At 67.8% G+C, this 18634-nt stretch overlaps 1 protein-coding gene across 4 annotated transcripts in view; it reads left to right on the top strand.

The window, feature by feature from the left end:
• Positions 1-9808, top strand: part of ACOX3 (acyl-CoA oxidase 3, pristanoyl) — a 29850-nt gene extending 20042 nt beyond the window's left edge. For all 4 annotated transcript variants that reach the window (XM_079768394.1, XM_079768393.1, XM_079768391.1 and 1 more), the window contains 5 exons: positions 1132-1247; positions 3274-3448; positions 4392-4459; positions 6631-6717; positions 9158-9808. In XM_079768394.1, the coding sequence (XP_079624520.1) occupies positions 1132-1247; positions 3274-3448; positions 4392-4459; positions 6631-6717; positions 9158-9274 (563 nt within the window). In that variant the 3' untranslated portion in view covers positions 9275-9808. The remainder of the gene's footprint in view (positions 1-1131; positions 1248-3273; positions 3449-4391; positions 4460-6630; positions 6718-9157) is intronic.
• The last annotated feature ends 8826 nt before the right edge of the window (positions 9809-18634 follow it).

The following is an 18634-nucleotide window of genomic DNA, read 5'->3' as shown; positions in this document are numbered from 1 at the left end:
GGGCAGGGCAGGCTCCGTCCGGGCCCTGGTGACGCACACGCGTGTGCCGGGGGGTGGGCTTCCCAAAGGGCCCCGCCCCGAGGCCTGCGCCCGCTTAGCGATGCCAGGCCACTTCTGTACTTGGCTCTTTGCAAAAGCGTTAAGTAGCTGCAGCTCCGAGTGTTTGCTGCTCTGACAGCCGTGTGTACGTGCCCCGCAGTGCGACGGGCTGGGCACCTAGCCCTGTGCCTCGGTGTCTCTCGTAGTGGGCAGGGAGGGACTGCGGGGGTCCGTGCTGCACCTGGTGGGAGGGGGGGTGCTGGCCACCTTTGGGGGGCCACTGTCCCGAGACTCCCTCGGGGACAAGAGGTGCAGGTAAGCATGGACTTCCCAGCTTCCCAGGCAGCGGCTCACGAGCTGGGTCTCGTGTGTGAGCCACACAGGAGCATGGGGTGAAGGGCGTGTGGGCACCGGTGGGGAACAGGTGGCTCCTGGACCTGGGGGACGGGGAGCGGGGCCTGCATCCGGCGGGCGGGCCTTGCTGTCCACGGCGCACCTAGGTCAGAGCCCGCCTGCCTCGGGAGGGCGGCAGGAAGCTGGCGCCAGGCAGAGCCGCGCAGGGAGAAGGGCAGGCTGGGGGCAGGGGAGGTGGCCGGAAGGTGGCCCTCAACTATTTGCAAAGACTCGGGCGTGCGGGGCGCCTCCTGCCGGGTCCTCCTCGGAGGGGGGACGTTTCGAGGGCAGGTGCTCTGAGGGTCCCGGGTTCTGGAACGTTCCTGGTCGGTAGGAAGCGCTGGGTGGCATGTCAGCCGCGGCCCACCCTGTGCCGGAGAGTTGTCCTGATGCCTAGGCCAGTGCCCGGGGACGCCGAGGGCACTGAGCCCCGGCCGGCGTGTGGCCGTCAGTGAGGGTCATGTGGAGGGTGCTGCCAGGAGAGGGGGGCAGGGAGGTGGCTTCTCAGCAGGAAACACCCTCACCTGTCCCGCCACCACCCAGTCCCCGCCCCGGGCCTCGGTTTCCCTGTCTGTAAACTGGACCCACCTCACCCACCCATCAATACACACAGGTGCTCACCCTGCTGGGAGCTCTGGTTCGCGAGCCCCAGACCCCTGCCGGGAGCTCTGTGGTCACTTTCCCGGTCTCCATCCCCAGTCCCCCTGGCGGCGTACGAGTGGCTGGTCTGCTACCTGCTCCGAGAGAGTCACCAGAAGCTAGCTCAGGAGAAGAGAGCCGGAAGCAGTGACTTTGACGCGAGAAATAACTCCCAGGTGTGTGTGTCATAGAAACGGCTTTGCTTCTTATTCCCCCAACTAGAAGCCCGGTGCACGAAATTCGTGCACGGCGGGGGGTTGTCCCTCAGCCCAGCCTGTACCCTCTCCAATCTGGGACTCCTGGAGGGATGTCCGACTGCCCATTTAGGCCCGATCCTGATGGGATCGAGCCTAAACGGGCAGTCGGACATCCCTCTCACAATCCAGGACTGCTGGCTCCCAACTGCTTGCCTGCCTGCCTTCCTGATTGCCCCTAACCGCTTCTGCCTGCCAGCCTGATCACCCCCTAACCACTCCGCTGCCAGCCTGGTTGATGCTTAACTGCTCCCCTGCCAGCCTGTTTGCCCCCAACTTCCCTCCTCTGCCAGCCTGGTCACCCCTAACTGCCCTCTCCTGCAGGGTTGATCACCTCCAACTGCCCTCCCTTGCAAGCCTGGTCCCTCTCAACTGCCCTCCCTTGCAGGCCTGGTCCCTCACAACTGCCCTCCCTTGCAGGCCGTGTGCCTCCCAACTGCCCTCTCCTGCTGGCCATCTTGTGGTGGCCATCTTGTGTCCACATGGGGGCAGGATCTTTGACCACATGGGGGCAGCTATATTGTGTGTTGCAGTGATGATCAATCTGTATATTACTCTTTTATTAGATAGGATAGAGGCCTGGTGCACGGGTGGGGGCCCGCTGGTTTGCCCTGAAGGGTGTCCCATATCAGGGTGGGGTTCCCTTGGGCGTGGGGCAGCCTGAGCGAGGGGCCTGTGGTGGTTTGCAGGCCGGCCACGCCCCCTGGCAACCCAAGCAGAGGCCCTGGTATCTGGAATTTATTTTCCTTCTACAATTGAAACTTTGTAGCCTGGAGCAGAGCCAAGCCTGCTGTTCCCTCCGGGGCGGCAGCCATTTTTGTGGCAGTTAATTCACCTTCTACAATTGAAATTTTGTAGCCTTAAGCGGGTGAGCCCGGCCAGGGTGTGCGGAAAGCTTTGCTTCCCCTGTTGCCGCCGGCAACCCTGGCCTGCTCTCTCAAGCTCCATTCTGCCGCCATTTGTTTGAATTTGTTTACCTTCTATAATTGAAACTTTGTAGCATGAGTGGAGGCTTAGGCCTGCAAGGCTATGGAAAGCTTGGCTTGCTCTGTTACCTGGGAAACCTTGCTCTCTGTGGCTGTAGCCTTCTTGGATGGGGTTAATTTGCATACTCGCCCTGATTGGCTGGTGGGCGTGGCTTATGTAGCGGAGTGATGGTTAATTTGCATATTACCATTTTATTAGAGAGGATGCCTGTGCTGCCAGGCCCCACGGAGGGCCCAGTGCTCCAGCCCGTGGGTCTGCTGGGGGATGGTGCCCCCTGCTGGGCTGCGGAAGAGACTGTGGCATCATTGCCCGGTGGTGCCCGTCCCATTGGCCTGAGCTGGGGTTACTGAAGGGGGCCCTTGGGTTGCACAGACCTCAGACTCCTAGAGGGGCCGGGGCACAGGTGGGTCCCGCCCGACGGAGCGGCAGGTGGGGGATCAGGTGAGGCGGCACCGCTGCTCAGTCGTTATCGCCCTCCCCAGGCCTCGGGGGCACGGTCCAGGCCGCACACTGGGCAGCCTGTCTTGGGTCCTCGCGTCCTGGGGAGCCGGCTGCAGGCGCTGTGCTCTGACCTGTGTGGCCTCGCCGTGGGCACGGCCTCTCCTAACCAGCTCCAGGGTGGCCGCCGTGATGTGGCTGGCAGGCCCGGGAGGTCCCAGCCGGGGCTCACCGAGGGGTCCCAGCCGGGGTCACTGAGGGGTCCCAGCCGGGGTCACCGGGGGGTCACCGAGGGGCCCGGAGGTCCCAGCCGGGCTCACCGAGGGGTCCCAGCCGGGGTAACCGAGGGGTCCCAGCTGGGCTCACCGAGGGGTCCCAGCCGGGCTCACTGAGGGGTCCCAGCCGGGGTCACCGAGGGGTCCCAGCCGGGGTCACCGGGGGGGTCCCAGCCGGGGTCACCGGGGGGTCACCGAGGGCCCCGGAGGTCCCAGCCGGGCTCACCTGCGCGGGGCTCTGCCCGCAGGCGTACTGCTGCCGCTCCCTGGCGCTGGCCTTCCTGGAGCTCACCGTGGTGCGCAGGTTCCACCAGCACACGCACCAGCCCGGCGTGCCGCCCCCGCTGCGGGCCGTGCTCCAGCGGCTCAGCTCCCTCTACGGCCTGTGGTCCCTGAGCCAGCACACGGCCCTGCTGTACCGAGGTGAGGCCCGCGGGGCTGGGCGCCCTCGCTGTGTCTCGGCGGCTGCTGTCCCGGTGGCGTGACGGACACCCCACGTGCCGAGAGCCAGAGCCACCGCGGGAAGCACGAGGGCGAGCAGCATCGGGCTGGCGCCGGGGCGCACGTAGGGCGGGGCGGGGACTGGGCTCCCTGGAGGAGGGTGCAGGGGGACGGTGGGAACGGGAGGCCTGCGTTTCTCAGCCGTTTCCCAATATCGTCCTACGGAGCTTTTCCCTCATCGCCCCGCATTCCTGCTGCACACGCCGCGGCTCTGCGGTGCCCGCGTGTGTACGCTCCCGCCCCTCCCCCCGCCGAGAGCCCCTGCTGCCCCTGGGCGGCTGATGCCCGGGGAGGCGGTGAGGGGGCACGGCGGGCGGGGTGGGCTGGAGGGCGTGCGGGCGCAGGGTGGAGACCTCTCTCTGAGAAACGCCAGCTCCAGGGCCACACAGGTTTCATGGCAGAAACCAAGCAGGCAGGCGCTGCGGCCAGTGCCGGCCAGTGCACAGGCCGCCTCCCACCCGCTGGGGCCGGAGGCGAGGTTGAGGTGGGGTGCCATCCCGCCCCAGGTGGCTCCTTGCCCCAGGCCACCGCTCTGCCCGCGGCCCCTGCCAGCCCTCAGCCCCGCGCTCCTGTCCCAGCGCCATCCACGCTTCCCGCTCCCCGACTCCCCTCCAGCCTCAGAGGGAGCCCCCCGCCCTGGGCACCGCAGAGCACCCGCCGCCTCAGGCCGGCTCTGCCTGCCGCTCAAGGCCCTGCTCCCTCCCGCAGCCCCGCTCTGGCCTGGCCGCGTCCTGCCAAGGGGCCGCCCCTCGGCTGGCCGGAGCGGGCGGTGACACGCCTTCACAGAGGGGCTGATCTGAAAAGCTGCAGGAGTGGGGGGCAGTGGACTGGGCTCCCAGCCCCGTAACCAGCGCTGTGCTTACAGGCGGCTACTTTTCTGGGGAGCGAGCCGGGAAGATGCTGGAGGACGCCATCCTGGAGCTGTGTTCCCAGGTGAGTGGGAGGCCCCTCTGTCCCCCTGCACCCGTGTCACCTGTAACGGGTGTCCCTCCGTCCCCCTGCACCCGTGTCACCTGTAACGGGTGTCCCTCCGTCCCCCTGCACCCGTGTCACCTGTAACGGGTACCCCTCCGTCCCCCTGCACCCGTGTCACCTGTAACGGGTGTCCCTCCGTCCCCCTGCACCCGTGTCACCTGTAACGGGTGCCCCTCCGTCCCCCTGCACCCGTGTCACCTGTAACGGGTGTCCCTCTGTCCCCTGCACACGTGTCACCTGTAACGGGTACCCCTCTGTCCCCTGCACCCGTGTCACCTGTAACGGGTGCCCCTCTGTCCCCTGCACCCGTGTCACCTGTAACGGGTGCCCCTCTGTCCCCTGCACCCGTGTCACCTGTAACGGGTGTCCCTCTGTCCCCCTGCACCCGTGTCACGTGTAACGGGTGCTCCCGCGCGCCCCTGCACCCACGCTCTCAGCTCCCACCTCGCTCCCGCGCTCCCACCTCATGCACACAGCCGTCAGCCGAGCAGGGCAGTTACCGGAACTATGCTCCCTCCCGAACCCCAGGGAGAGGGTTTTGTGGGACTGCCTCAGAATCGGGGCGCGTTCAGCCCTTTTTACGAGTCGTGACTTCTTCCCCGGGCACGTCAAGGCACAGCCTCCAGCCCGCGCTCATTTCGCGGCATGAACTCAGGTGGCCGATCCCCTCCGCGCCCTGTGGCGCTCTGTCCAGAGTTCCCACGGGGACAGCGTGCTCGGGAGCCTCAGTCCCGCCCGGTCACCGCTGACTGGGGGGTGGGCCGTGGCAGTGCGGCCAGTGGCTGAGTTTATCTTCTTTCCTGTAATCCATTTAAAGTGAGAGCGCCCCACCACGCACTGTGGCCGCCGCACAGGGCCACGCAGCTGCCCGGCGCCGAGTCCCGGCTCCACGTGGGGTCTTCGGACGCCCCGCGGCGGCTGGGCCATGCTCGTTCTCCCGGCAGCGCGGTCAGGGTTGACCAGCCCCCGCGGACATCTGGCGGGTCCGAGCCTGACGGGGTGGGTTCCGTAGCACCAGCGGCTCCCTGCTCTAGGCGGGGGGCAGCCCCCCGCCCCGCGCCCGCCCACGGGGAGACAGTGACGCGAGGCCTCGTCCCCTGTGGCTGATGTTTGAGCTGCCGTTTGTAACGTCACGCCGTTGTCCCCTGGGGCTCCCCGCCGCTCCCTCTGTGGCGAAGGCCTGTGGGTCGCAGGTATCATAACGCAGCCCCTGCCTCCTCCCCACCCGCCCCCGGGGTCCAGCTTCATCTGTGACCTGCAGGTGGGGGTGCGGGCCATGGGGCAGAGAGCGTGTGCTGGGGGCCGGCGTCCGCCCTTGGGGACTGCCCTGGGCTGTGTGCTGTGGGCCTTGCTCTGTGCTGACCGCTTGCTTTCTCTAGCCCAGTGGTCGGCAAACTCATTAGCCAACAGAGCCAAATATCAACAGGACAACGATTGAAATTTCTTTTGAGAGCCAGATTTTTTAAACTTAAACTTCTTCTAACGCCACTTCTTCAAAAGAGACTCGCCCAGGCCGTGGTGTTTTGTGGAAGAGCCACACTCAAGGGGCCAAAGAGCCGCATGTGGCTCGCGAGCCGCAGTTTGCCGACCACAGCTCTGGACAGTCAGGGGTGCCCGTCAGCTGCTGTTCAGCACAGCTGTGGCGTTTCACAGGGGTTATAAGGAAAAAATGTGTTTTTGCATTTCAAGAAAATTCTTGGGCGTCTTCTGTAAATTCCATCCTGAAGACTAACGCACACAGAACGGGGGTCCCCGCTGTGGGCCTGCGAGTGCGCCCACAGGTGCACGGAAATGCCTCTCCCGGCGCCCCGGGCGCCTTTCCCGGCCCTGAACCGCCGCTGCCCCGAGGGTCAGGGGCCAGAGGCGCTCCAGGTACCGCGCTCCGGCCATCACCTCTACGACAGGCCCTCCCCGGTGACAAGACACGAAAGGTTGGCGTCGTGGTGGAGCGTGCCTGGTGAAGCACTCAGAGGCTGGCCCGTCCGCCGGCGGCGAGGAGGGCCCCCGGGATTCGGCCTCGCGCTAGGGTTACCGTTGCTAGTGGTCGAGCAACAAACTCCCGGGCTCTGTTCCTCCGTCGCCATGGAGACGTGGGGCCGGGCCAAGCGTGTGCCTGTGTTTTCCGACAGCTGAAGGACGACGCGGTCGCCCTGGTGGACGTGATCGCGCCTCCCGACTTTGTCCTGGACTCCCCGATTGGCAGAGCCGACGGCGAGGTAAGGCCGCCTGTGCCGTGGGGCGCCGTGTGTCCGGGGCCGCTGGGGGCCGGCCAGTCACTGCAGGGCCTCGGTGACCACCTGCCCGGGGTCTCCTGGCGCCGGCGGGAGGTTGTCACACTCGCAGCAGTGCGGGAGGAGTCGGGGTGTCTCACCCCCAGAGCCTTCCTCTGAGAAACGGGGCGGACGCGCCCTCGTGGGCTGTGACGCGGGCCGGGCCCTGCATACCTCCCTCCCTCACACTGGCCCATGGCCCCCTCCAGGCCTGGCTCCGCCCCCATCTCAGGGCCGGCTCCCCCAGCAGCCGGGCCCCTCACCTCTGCAGCCTGCTTCCCCGGTGGCCTCTGCGTGGCTCCCTAATCTCCTCCCTGGCCCCGCCCCAGTGATTTCTTACAAAGCAGGTGTCTGACTGAGCCCTCCCCCAGCGCCCCCTGTCCCTGAAGTCGCCCCCAGCTCCCCTCCCGCGCCCCCCGCAGCCTGGCTGTGCTGGTCCTCCAAGGTCACCCTGCGCCGTGCTCCTCTGCCGTCCGGCCTCCAGCTGGCGGGCCTCTCTGCTCGTCTGGCCTGCCGGCTATCCCACCCCAGGACCTTTGCACCTGCTGTCCCCGCTGCCTGGAGCACTGCCCTTCATTCAGGTCAAAGCAAATTGCTGCCTCTCAGCGAGCTCTTCTCTGGCCTCTGGGGAAGTGCCCCAGGCTCCGCCCACTCTGTCCTATGATGTGACCCTCAAAGTGCTCGTTTCTGACCCCCACGGTTCCCCACGTGTCCCCACGTGACTTTCCTCTGCTCAGCGCCTCCCAGGCTGCACTCGTCACAGCGTTGTCCCTGGGTGGCCTGGGGACCTGCCTGAGGTCCCACAGCGGTCAGCGTGGAGCAGGACTTGCCCCCACCCGGCCCACGCCCGTCCTCTCTTCTGAGACCTGCTGCAGCTCAGGCTCCCAGGGGTCGTGAGGGGTCAGGAGCCGCCCCCTGTCCTCAGAGACACTGAGCGGGCGCGCTCACGGTCACTGCACACACCGTAACAGCCTTGTCCGGGGGCCGGCACCCTGACCTCCGCGTGGCCCACCACGTGGGGGTGGCGGGCAGAGAAGTCCCCGTGGAATCGCTGCCCTGGGGCGAGACCCACACCCAGCCAGGCAGGCGGCCGCCCAGCCAGAGGGGCAGAGCCAGGGTCTGGGCGAGGAGTGCTGTCCGGGGAGGAGACCGGAGAGCCCCCCCCCCCCAGCCCCGGCCTCCTGGTGTGGCCAGGGCTGCAGAGGCAGCGCTATGCGGCCCAGGGGAGAGGGGCTGGCCTGGGGGATGGGGACTTAGCAGGCAGCCAGGTGGGGGGCATTTGAGGAAGAGGCAGCAGTGGCCTGGCAGGGAGCGCCCGGCAATGGCGCCTTCTGGGGACCCCCGAGGGCACAGGAGTGTCTGCCGGAGACAGGGGCCAGGGCGGCTGAGCCGGAGCCGCGGCCGCTGTGCAGGGCACCGTCCAGGGCGGGCGATGGAAGGAGTCCCCACGCGGGGCCCCGGACCCACAGCCAGCAGGCAGGGCAGCTTCCTCCGCGCTCATTCCTCCGGCTGCAGGGACGGACGCCTTAACCAGGCGCTGCTGGTAAGAAGCCCATTTCGAGGCAGCAAGCGCGGCCGTGGGGGACAATCTGAGACGCTCCCTCCCCGGAGCCCAGGCTCCCCGCTGCAGGCGGGACCCCGGGGCGTGTGACCGCAGGAAAAGCCTGCGTCTGGGTCCTGGGAGCGAGCAGGCGCTGCTGGAGAATCGCTGAGTGCATTCAGCAGGTGCGGGAGGGGGCTCTTAGGTAACATGGGTCCACGCCAGTCAGACACAGAGCAGGCCCTTCCCTGCCCGCTCAGGGAGTGGGGGCTCGTCTGCCCGGCCCCGGCCCTGGGCGCTCGCTGAGCTGGAGCCGGGAAGACTCTGCCCTCAGCCCGTGTGGCTCCCGCGGCCCCCTCCGCGCTGCCGGCTGCTCTCTCCCACGAGGCCACTCCGCTGGGAGCTGTTTGTTTGGAAAGTCCTGGAGGAGACGGCTGGGCAGGCGGAGGGACAGTGAGTGCCAGGCCTGCCGCCCAGAGGGCCGGGACCACGTGGCGAGGCCAGCCCCACGGCCGTCATTCTGCCGCTCGGCTGCACCTCCACGCGCCAGCGGCCGCCCGTGGTGCCAGGGACGGACTCAGCGCGAACCAGGAGCGCAGACCGCCCCCTCCAGCCCCACCGAAGCAAAGGGCCAGTGGAGTTCCTGCTAGCGTGCTGTGTCCTAGCGTTGTGTTGCCCCATTGCTTTCCGCTCCGGGGAAGGGTGTATGTCAGTTACCTGTAAGCTCCCGAGGTTCATGGAGAGCGACAGGAGAGCGTTGCGGGGTCTGACTAAGCGCCGCCTCGGGGGCTGCCCCGCACACCTGGCTCCGGGGGAGGCTTTACTGGGGGCGTGTTCCTCTCGCAGCTCTACAGAAACCTCTGGGGCGCCGTCCTCCAGCAGCGCCACGTGCTGGAGCGGCCGTCGTGGTGGCTGGAGTTTTCCAACAAGCCCGCCCCGGGGAGCCTGAGCTCCAAGCTGTAGCCGCCGGAGACGCCGCCCTCGATGAAGCCCAGCGCGAAGCCTCTGCACCCACCTGGCTGGTGTCCTTGACCGAGGGGGCCTGGCCCCTCCCCGCTGGGCCCTCGGAGTCTCACGGGGAGGGGCAGCCCCGGGGTCAGGGGTCATTTGCTGTGTGAACAAACAGCCCGTGTGATCGCGTCTCCCGGATGGGCCGTGGACTTTTGACAACGAGAACTGGGCGCGCTCCGTCTCCCTACATGGACGCAAGGCACCGCTCCCCCGGGCTTTCCGGGCTGCGGGGCCGCGCCATCCGGGGCCCGAGCTATCCGGGGCCCGCGCCATCCGGGGCCTGCCCGCCGCCTCGCCAGCCGGGCGCTGCGCTCTGATGCCCCGCTGTTGCCTCCCCACGGGACCAAGCGGTGAGGACTGTGAGCTGCGGACCACCGGCACGGCACTGTTCCCGAGTCTTCGGGAAGGAAATGGGTTCGCTGCTTCCTGGTGTGGAGCTGACAGTGTCCCCCAAAGACATGATCCCAAAGAAAACAGTTCCGGTCACTGCGTGTCTGGTGTCCAGCCCGGCCTCCGGGCTGTGTGCGGCTACTCGGTCGTTCCTCCAGCCGGACGATCCCGGGCTACTTGGCCCCATGGAGCTTTGCTCAGCAAACCCTTTCACACGTGTGCGAGTGCGTGTGTGTGCGTGTGCATGTATGTGTGCCCGTGCCCTCGGCGCAGCCCCGGTCTGTGCATGCCCGTCCCAATCAGTGAGGCCGATGGAGGAGGCGGGGAGCACTCCCCGCCGCGCACTTGTGTGTGCGAGGCCGGGTGGCGGGCTGGTGGCTGTGCTCGCTCTCGCCGGTCTGCGTTTCCTTTGGCCGGTGGGTCGTGCTCCTTGGCCTCTGATGAGCCCGGGCGGGCAGGGGTGTCGTCAGCAGCAGCCCCAGTGCCCTCCCGACCTGTCACCGGGGAGCCCGGCAGGCACAGGTGCCCCTGCCCCCGGGGTGCAGACAGAAGAGCTGGAGAGCCCCCGAGCCCGGGCAGGGTGTGGGCGAGAACCTGTTCCGTTTTTATTTTAACCGTCTGTTTGTAAAGACCAGACTTCCAGCTGCGGCAGTTACGTGGTGGGTAACGTGACTTCTCAAGCCTCAGTTTTCATGCCTAGAAAAGGGGTGTGCACACACAGAGCTGCTGATTTTAGAGAGAGAGAGGGAGAAAGAGTGGGGGGAGCAGAAGGGGGGGGGGAGACGGAGGGAGGGAGAGGGATCGATTTGTTGTCCCACTGATGCACTCTTTGGTTGATTCCTGTGTGTGCCCTGACCTGAGATCGAACCCACAGCCTTGGCGTGGGGATGGCGCTCTAACCATTGGACTACCCGGCCAGGCTGAGTAGCTACTTTAATGAGCACTTCCTGACGCTGGAACCTCCTCTCCTCCAAGGCCGGACCCTCAGACCACTGTGTGAGGGGAGCTGTGTTGTCAGGCCTGCTTTATCCACGAGGAATCGGACCCTGGGAGGCTAAATGGCTGCCGTGGGCCGGACAAGACGGCCAGGAAGCGGCAGAGCGGGGCCGGGCCCAGGCTGACCTGAAGCCGCGCACGGACCCCGACGCTCCGGGCCTAGCGCGTCCTCGGGCCGGCAGGCAGCGCGGGTCGCTAGCGTCAGTCTTAGTGTCTCCTGGGAGCCATCTGCCTGGATGGAGCGTGCCCCTGGCCGGCCGGTTTCCTTGGTTTCAAACAAACCTTCGTGTTTCGGGGGCTGTTTTGTGCATTAGCATCCTCTGTCCTGCCTCCAGAAAGATGGGAGCCGCGGACGCTGTTCCGGAGCCGCAGAGTTGGACGGGGCGCTTCTGAGCGCAAATCCAGCCAGGGGCGCTGGGCTGTGCTGGGCGCTGTCTCCCCACATTCCTGTGTTCCAGCCTGAGCCCAGCACCTCGGGGTGCGACTGTCCTTGGAGGCGGGGTCTTAGAGGGGATGTGGCCGAAATGCGGCCACGGGTGGCCCTGACCCCGCTGACGGGTGCCTTACGGAGAGGTTAGGACAGACACGCAGGGCCCGCCCTGTGGGGACACGGAGCAGACGGCCGTCCACACGTCAAGGAGAGGCCTCAGGAGGCCCACCCTGCCCACACCCGGTCCTGGACCTCCAGCCTCTGGGACGGGGCGGGGGGGGGGCGATGACGTTCATGGTTAAGCCCCGGCTGGGGGGTGGCAGCCCAGCCAGCTCACGCACAAGGAGTCACTCCTGTGTGACCTTGGAGCCCAGCCTGGGGCCGGTGATCCCACCCCGTTCAGATAAGGAGACGGAGGCAGGACGTGGCTCGGGCTGCCCCCGTCCCTCGGCTGTGGGCACACTGTTCCCGCGTGGGCAGGTTTCGCCTCCCGGTCCCACCGCCGCGGGGCTGGGCGGAGGGACTAAGGGAAGATGAGGCCCAGGGCGGCCGATGTGGGACGCTCAAAGGGAGGGGGAGGGCGTGAGCGCGAGGCTGGCCCGGGGTCGGCGTCCAGGGGGCGCCACGCAGCCGCGTCCCTGGCTCCCTCCTCCCGCCGGCCGGCGTGGCCGAGCAGGGAAGCAGCTCCTGCACGTTCAGGCCCCGACCTCCAGGGCCGTGCTGCCTCTGGCCGTTTGCAGCCGACCGGCTCTTTGAAACGTATCCCTGATGCCAGAGGCTGGGTCACCCCATTTTCCAGGACGACACTGGTACTGGGCCAGCTCACAGACAGACCTGGCTCGGGCTGCCCAGCGCCGGACACAGGGGGGCCGCACCTGCAGGGACCCACCCGGTGGGGGCGGGGAACCCGCCAGAGGAGAGGGTCAGCCTGCCAGAGGCCGCACGTCCCAAGATGCTCCCCTGGGGCCGGGACGCCCTCAGAGCAGCCCTGCCCGCTGCCGCACGCGGGAGGCCGGGCCTGCCTCGGTCAGGCTGAGAAACGGCAGGGGCCGCGACCGCACCGGCTGCTCCGCACAGCGCCCGGGTCTGGGGGCAGGGTGGAGAGTCCACGGCGGGGATACCGTGGCGCCGGGGGCGGGCTGCGGGGTGACGCCTAGCGAACGCAGGCCGGACGCCGTGCCTGCCCCCCTCCTGTCCCCACAAAGGGCTCTGACCCCTGGCTGGACGGTGTCACAGCTTTCTGAGCAGAGCAGTCGCAGCGGGTGGGGCACCCTGGGGTGGAATGGGGCACCCTGGGGTGGGCACCGTCCACAGAGCTGGCACCCCATCAGCATCGCTGTGACTAGGGCTGCAGACCGGGAAGTGGGGAGGCGAGGGCCCTGGTGCAAGCAGGCGTCCAGGGGCGGGGGTTCTGGGAAGGTTTACGAGTGACCAGCTGCCTGGAAGGCCCCCGCTGCCCGCTGCCCGCTGCGTGGACACCTGTTCTGAGACCGGGGTTGCAGGGATGAGAAGCCGGGAAACTGCAGGGCCTGGCGCGGCTCCGAGTCCAGGTTCTGGTTCCCGTCTCACCGCCCGGTCAGCTGTCAGGTCCCCCAGAACCTCGGGGAAGGGCACAGCCGGGGGCCCCCCGCCAGACACCCAGGAGACACCTCGACCCTGGAGCCTGGTCCTGCCCCTCCGAGCGGGCACCCACCACCCCTGCCCAGGTGCAGCCTCACGGTGCTCCCCCTCCTCGGATGGCATTCAGGGCCCTTCTCTGTGGCCCTCCCCGTGTCTCCCTCCCCGTGTCTCCCTCCCCATGTCTCCCCGTGTCTCCCTCCCCGTGTCTCCCTCCCCATGTTTCCCCGTGTCTCCCCGTGTCTCCCTCCCCTGCCTGGCACCAGCCACCCTGGCCGTGCCCTTGGCCACCTCAGACTGGACCTCCTGCTGCCCCCCCAGACCCCCAAGGGCCCCCCTCACTCTGAGGGAGGGACCACATGAAGCCTTGCCGTCGCCCTGCACTGGGGTGGGGTGCAAAATGGGGGGCTGCCATTTCATCCCAGCCCTCCCAGGCCACACTGACGTCAGCCCAGCCTGTGGTCCCCCCTTGGCTCCCAGCCGGCACCCTCCCCCAAACCCCACTGCCTCTCCCCCTTTCCAGCTGGACCCAGGTCTCTGGGAGAGGCAGGAACTCACACGCTGACGTCAGAGTGCCCGGCCCAGGCAAGGGCTGCCACGTGTGGTGCCTCAGTTTCCTCGTCTGTAAAATGGGACACATCACCCATGTTGCTCAGGGAAGACTCTAGGAGACGGTGGGCCCAGCTCAGGTCGGAGGCTCAGTGCGTGGTGACCTGCTGCTGGTGCTGTCGCCACTGCGCAGGGTCACGGCGCAGAGGACAGTGCTGGGCGCCGGGGGTACAGGGGGCCGGCCCGGAGAGCTGGGCTCCCGAGTGCGAGTGGGACACCGAGGGAGACACACTGAGGGAGCCGTGAAGGCCCTCGGCCCGCAGGGAGGGAGCGTGTCTGGGAACACGAGGTCCAGGGCGTGCGGCCTGAGCTGTCACCTGCGCTGACCCCAGGCAGCAGCCCAGCCCGGCCTGTGCGGATCCCTGCGGCCAGCCCGTGGGAGGGCCGCTGGGGACCGGGCGCGGAGTTTGAAGGCCGCCTGTAGTATCAGAAGTTTCTTGAAAACCTTTATTCTCTCTCGGCTTTGCAGCTGTTTTTCCTTGAAAAGAAAAACAAACCAAAACCCGGAGCGGATTTCAGGGCCCGCCTGCCAGGCCGCTGCCGGACCCCAGCCTCGAGGGCCGCCCTCCCCACGCGACCAGCTGTCCCCCAGAATCCTCAGGCCTCAGGACACAGGGCCTCTGCACAGGCTGTTCCCTTGCCTCCAACACTGTTCCCCGCCCTGTCCTCCCAGTGGCTCCCTTCGGGGGCTGTGCCTGACCACCCCTCCCTCCGCCTCCCGCCCGTCCCCGGGATCAGGCGGCCTTTCTGTCCCGGGGACTGCTCGCTGGCGGATGTGGCTGGGCCGAGGCTGGGTGGCCTCCTCTGGGTCTGGAGCCGCGCACGCACGGGACAAGTGTCCAGCCGGCAGCTGCCGGGTGAAGGCCTCGATGGGCTGGGGCCTGGGGCACAGGATGAGCGCCCAGCCCCCGCCCTCTGCTGTGCCGCTTTAAAGCTGCGCCCGGTCAGCAGGGAGAGGGGGCGTCCACACAGCCCTGATGGGGTCACCGTACTGCACCCCGCAGGTGCTCAGCCAGGCCGGCCTGACCAAGCCGCACCTTCCAGGGAGCCCTCCTGGCCTCGGGGCAGCATCTCCTCCCTGCTTCCCTCCGCAGGCCCCCTCCGGCCTCGCCCCTTTCCCAGCACAGCCCTCAGGGACGGTCCGACCCCGCGGTCCCTCAGGCAGCCGGCCCTGCCCTGGCGCCGTCCCGGACAGGATGCTGCCATGGCGCCGACACCCGACAGGCCAGGAGATGAACAGGAGGAGCCGTGGGTAGGACAGAGGCGCGTGCTGTGGGCAGGGGAGGCTGGGCAGGGGAGGCTGGGCAGGTGAGGCTGGGCAGGGGAGGCTAGATAGGTGAGGCTGGGCAGGGGAGGCTGGGGCAGGTGAGGCTGATGTAGGGGAGGCTGGGCAGGGGAGGCTGGGCAGGTGAGGCTAGATAGGTGAGGCTGGGCAGGGGAGGCTGGGGCAGGTGAGGCTGATGTAGGGGAGGCTGGGCAGGGGAGGCTAGATAGGTGAGGCTGGGCAGGGGAGGCTGGGGCAGGTGAGGCTGATGTAGGGGAGGCTGGGCAGGGGAGGCTGGGGCAGGTGAGGCTGAGAAGGTGAGGCTAGGCAGGGGAGGCTGGGGCAGGTGAGGCTGGGGTAGGGGAGGCTGGGCAGGGGAGGCTGGGGCAGGGGAGGCTGAGAAGGTGAGGCTGGGGCAGGGGAGGCTGAGAAGGTGAGGCTGGGCAGGGGAGGCTGGGGCAGGGGAGGCTGGGCAGGGGAGGCTGGGGCAGGGGAGGCTGAGAAGGTGAGGCTGGGGCAGGGGAGGCTGGGCCGGTGAGGCTGAGAAGGGGAGGCTGGGGCAGGGGAGGCTGGGGCAGGGGAGGCTGAGAAGGTGAGGCTGGGGCAGGGGAGGCTGGGCCGGTGAGGCTGAGAAGGGGAGGCTGGGCAGGGGAGGCTGGGGCAGGGGAGGCTGAGAAGGTGAGGCTGGGGCAGGGGAGGCTGGGCCGGTGAGGCTGAGAAGGGGAGGCTGGGGCAGGGGAGGCTGGGGCAGGGGAGGCTGGGCAGGGGAGGCTGGGGCACAGCTGAGCCCAGGTCGGGCTGGGCAGGGAGATGGGCGAGGCTCCCGCACTGTCAGCAGCTGCCGGTGGTTCTGAGCATCCCAGGTGGTAAGAAGGTTCTGGATCTGCGGGGGGATGGCACACGGCGCTGGGAAGGAAGGAGGACAGCTCGCCGGCGGACAGCTGTCCACGGAGCAGGTGGGACAGTGCAGCTTCGAGGGTGGAGACCAGGCAGCGGCCGGGCCGGCGTGGAGGGCGCGGGAGCCGTCCGAGCGGGCTGCGGACGGACCGGGCCGGGGCCTGTCCGATGCCCGCACAGCACCCAGCGGGCGGCCCCTCGCGGCCCTCGCCCCGCGCCACTGCGGGGACACCCACAGGCGCGGGCGCAGACTCGGGATTAGCAAACCAAACCCTGCGCTGGGCGTGGGCTCCGGGAGAAGGCGAGTGCTCGCAGCTGGGTCAGAGCCGCAGGCCGCCAGCGGCTGGAAGATGAGCTCACAGCCCGGGCAGCCGGGCCTGCAGCCAGTTCGCCCGCCCCCACAGCAGGGTGTTCGTTCCCACACGGGCCAGGGGGCCAGAACAACGTATTTTTCTCACAATACAAATGAGTCTTGGCTCTCGCGTCCGTGTGTTTCAAGTAGGAAGAAATCCGTGCTGGCTTTGCAAGTGGTGGCGGGGGCGGGACAGGGCCAGCACCGCGTGGCGGGGGGAAGGGGGGTCAGGGGTGCTGGTTGCTGCGCACAGCCCCCCTCAGCCTCCCTCAGCCTCCCCGTTAGGACCTGGGGGAGGTGAGACCCAGGTGCAGATGTCCCTGTCCTGCCCCCCCCCCCCACAGCCTCTGCAGCTGGGACCCACCCCCCCATCTCAGGGCACTCAGCCAAGTGTGCCCCCATCTGTGGACTGGAAGGTGGCCACACCCACAGAGCAGGGAGCCACACACACGCACACACACGCACACACACACACCGCGCGCACACGCACACGTGGTCTCTTGGATGGCATTGTGTGTGCACGCCGTGTAAGGAGTTGATGATTCCCGGCTCCTCAAGCAAACCAGCTGCCCTGCCCTCCACCCACTCCTCCGACCGCTCCTCCCCTGGGGCAGCCACTTCCTCTTCCTTGTGTCTGTTTGAAGCTACGTTTTTGGTATTTCTGTCTGTGTTCCAAAATAGCATGTTTGTGTTGCTGCGTCTTGCTTTTCAACGTGGTCAGCGCCCACGGACTTCCCTCCTGGAGAAGAGCTGTGCACTCTGTCAGCGCTGCCCACCCCCCACCCCTCCTCCCAGCGACCCCCCCCCCCCACCACGCAGAGGGTGTGGCTTAAGTCATGTGACCCCTTCATGGGACTCAGCAGAGCCAAGTTGGCCACTGCGGCCGCGCTTCCTGCCTCATCTTTCCCCACAGCCGTCACCGCTCTGCCTCTTAGGCTGGTTTTTAGAACGTGCTTATTTCTAGTCCGATGCCAGACTCGGTGTCCTGTCCGCGTCGAGCTGGCCGGCAGAGCCCCAGAATAACTGGCCTAGGAGTCTGCTTTCCGCTCCGACCCTCTGAGCGGAGCCGCTGGGGCCCTGGGAGGGGAGGGGGGGGAGCACGCGGCCGCTCTGGCAGGGAGTCTCTCGCCAGCTGGGTCTGTGCCGGGAGAACACCACGTGTGCAGACTCAGTGCCTGGCACACAGTGGGCCCACAGCAGGTGGCGCTTCCAGAGCTGTCGTCCCTGCCCAGGCCTGCGCCCTCCCGCCCACCCCGGAGCAAGGGGCTCTCCCAGCACGCACCTGGCCCGGGTGCCCCGCACCGGCCCCCTCCCAGGTCTCCATGGCCACACACCTCTTCCCAGCTCGGGGCACAGTGGGGGCACGGGAGGCCTCAGAGACCCCGATGCTGCAGGCGGCCCTCCTGTCTGCCGTGGGGGGGACCGTCCCGGATCCCACACGGGTGAGAAGGTTCAGATCACGCGGCTGCCTTCTCGCGTGGAACCTGGGCCCCTGGTCTCCGTCTCCTCGTCTGTAAAACAAGGAGAGGGCTATTTTGAAAATTAAATCAATAACGAGATGCGGTTGGATGAGGACGTGGTAGCACACAGTAGGTCCTCACAGCCACTGAAGAACTGCCACGGAGCGGGCATGGGTGGGCCGGATGCTCGGCATTCTGGGAGGCGGGGACCCGCCAGGAAGGCAGGGCGGCCAGCTCCCTCTGGTTCTCATTAGGGCTTGCCGCCTCCCCGCCCCGGCCCCTTCCAGTTGGCAACGTCATTCCCCCAGCCCCTGGGGACCCCCACAGCGCACCGCGCCCGCCAGCTCGCCAGGGTCGGGCCAGGGAAGCTGCGCTTCCAGAAGGGGTGGGGAGGCCGGGCTGGGCAGTGGAGACTGGAGACCGGAAGGCCTGCTGGGAGGAGAAGCCTGTCCCCAAAGCCCGGGGCCCCAGAGGAGGTTGAGGGAGCGGCCGTGAATGGACGGGCAGGTGGCTGATGGGCGGAGGTGTCTAGGTCACCGGCCAGGCGCTGGGGGGAGGCCTGCTCATCCACTTGCCCGCCCTGGGTCACCGCCCTGGGTCACTGTTAGGTCCTGCCCTTGGGGCGCCCTTCCTTGGGCCCTGGTGCAGAGGAGCCTGTTGGGGGGGGGGGGGGGTTGGGAAAGGCTTCTGCCCCCTCCACCTCCTTCACGAAGTTTCCAGGAGGCATCTCCCCTGCACGGCTGGGCCCCAGTTGGAAGGCTCCCTGGAGCCATGGGGCCAGGCCTGAGCAGCGCCACATCCCTGTCGCCAGAGCTTCTGCAGACGCGCCCCCGACAACCGCGGCCTCCCTGCGCCCAGGCCGGGCCTGTGGGGCTGCCCACTGCCCAGGGCTGCCCGTCACAGCCCCGGGTGTGACCTTCATGCAGAAGCGCCGACTTTGGGTGTTTCACCGTAAACAAGCGGCACCTCCCGTCCCGTGACCGCCTCTTTCCACGCCCTCACCGTCTGCGGGCCGGACCCGGAGCGCGTCCCTCGGTCCCGTGGGCGGGAGGCCAGTGGGGTTGTGTCTCCCGCTGCCCAGGTTGGGGCTGCGGTCCTCAGTGGGAAGGGGCGGGGCAGGCCACCTGGGGGCCCCCACCTGGCTCCCGCAGGGCGCTGCCCACCTCAGCTCGGCCCCATCACACAGGCACAGACCCGGGCTGGGCACAGAAATGGCCTCACCTGCCTGACCTGCCAGCTGTGGGGGAGGAGGCGAGAGGCGACCCCAGAGTCTGCCATCTTCTGAGGTCCAGAGTCC

Source organism: Cnephaeus nilssonii, assembly GCF_951640355.1.
Source record: "Cnephaeus nilssonii genome assembly, chromosome: 1".
NCBI classification, from domain to species: domain Eukaryota; kingdom Metazoa; phylum Chordata; class Mammalia; order Chiroptera; family Vespertilionidae; genus Cnephaeus; species Cnephaeus nilssonii.
The sequence above is the reverse complement of the archived record's forward strand: the minus strand, read 5'-3'. Positions and strand labels throughout refer to the sequence as shown.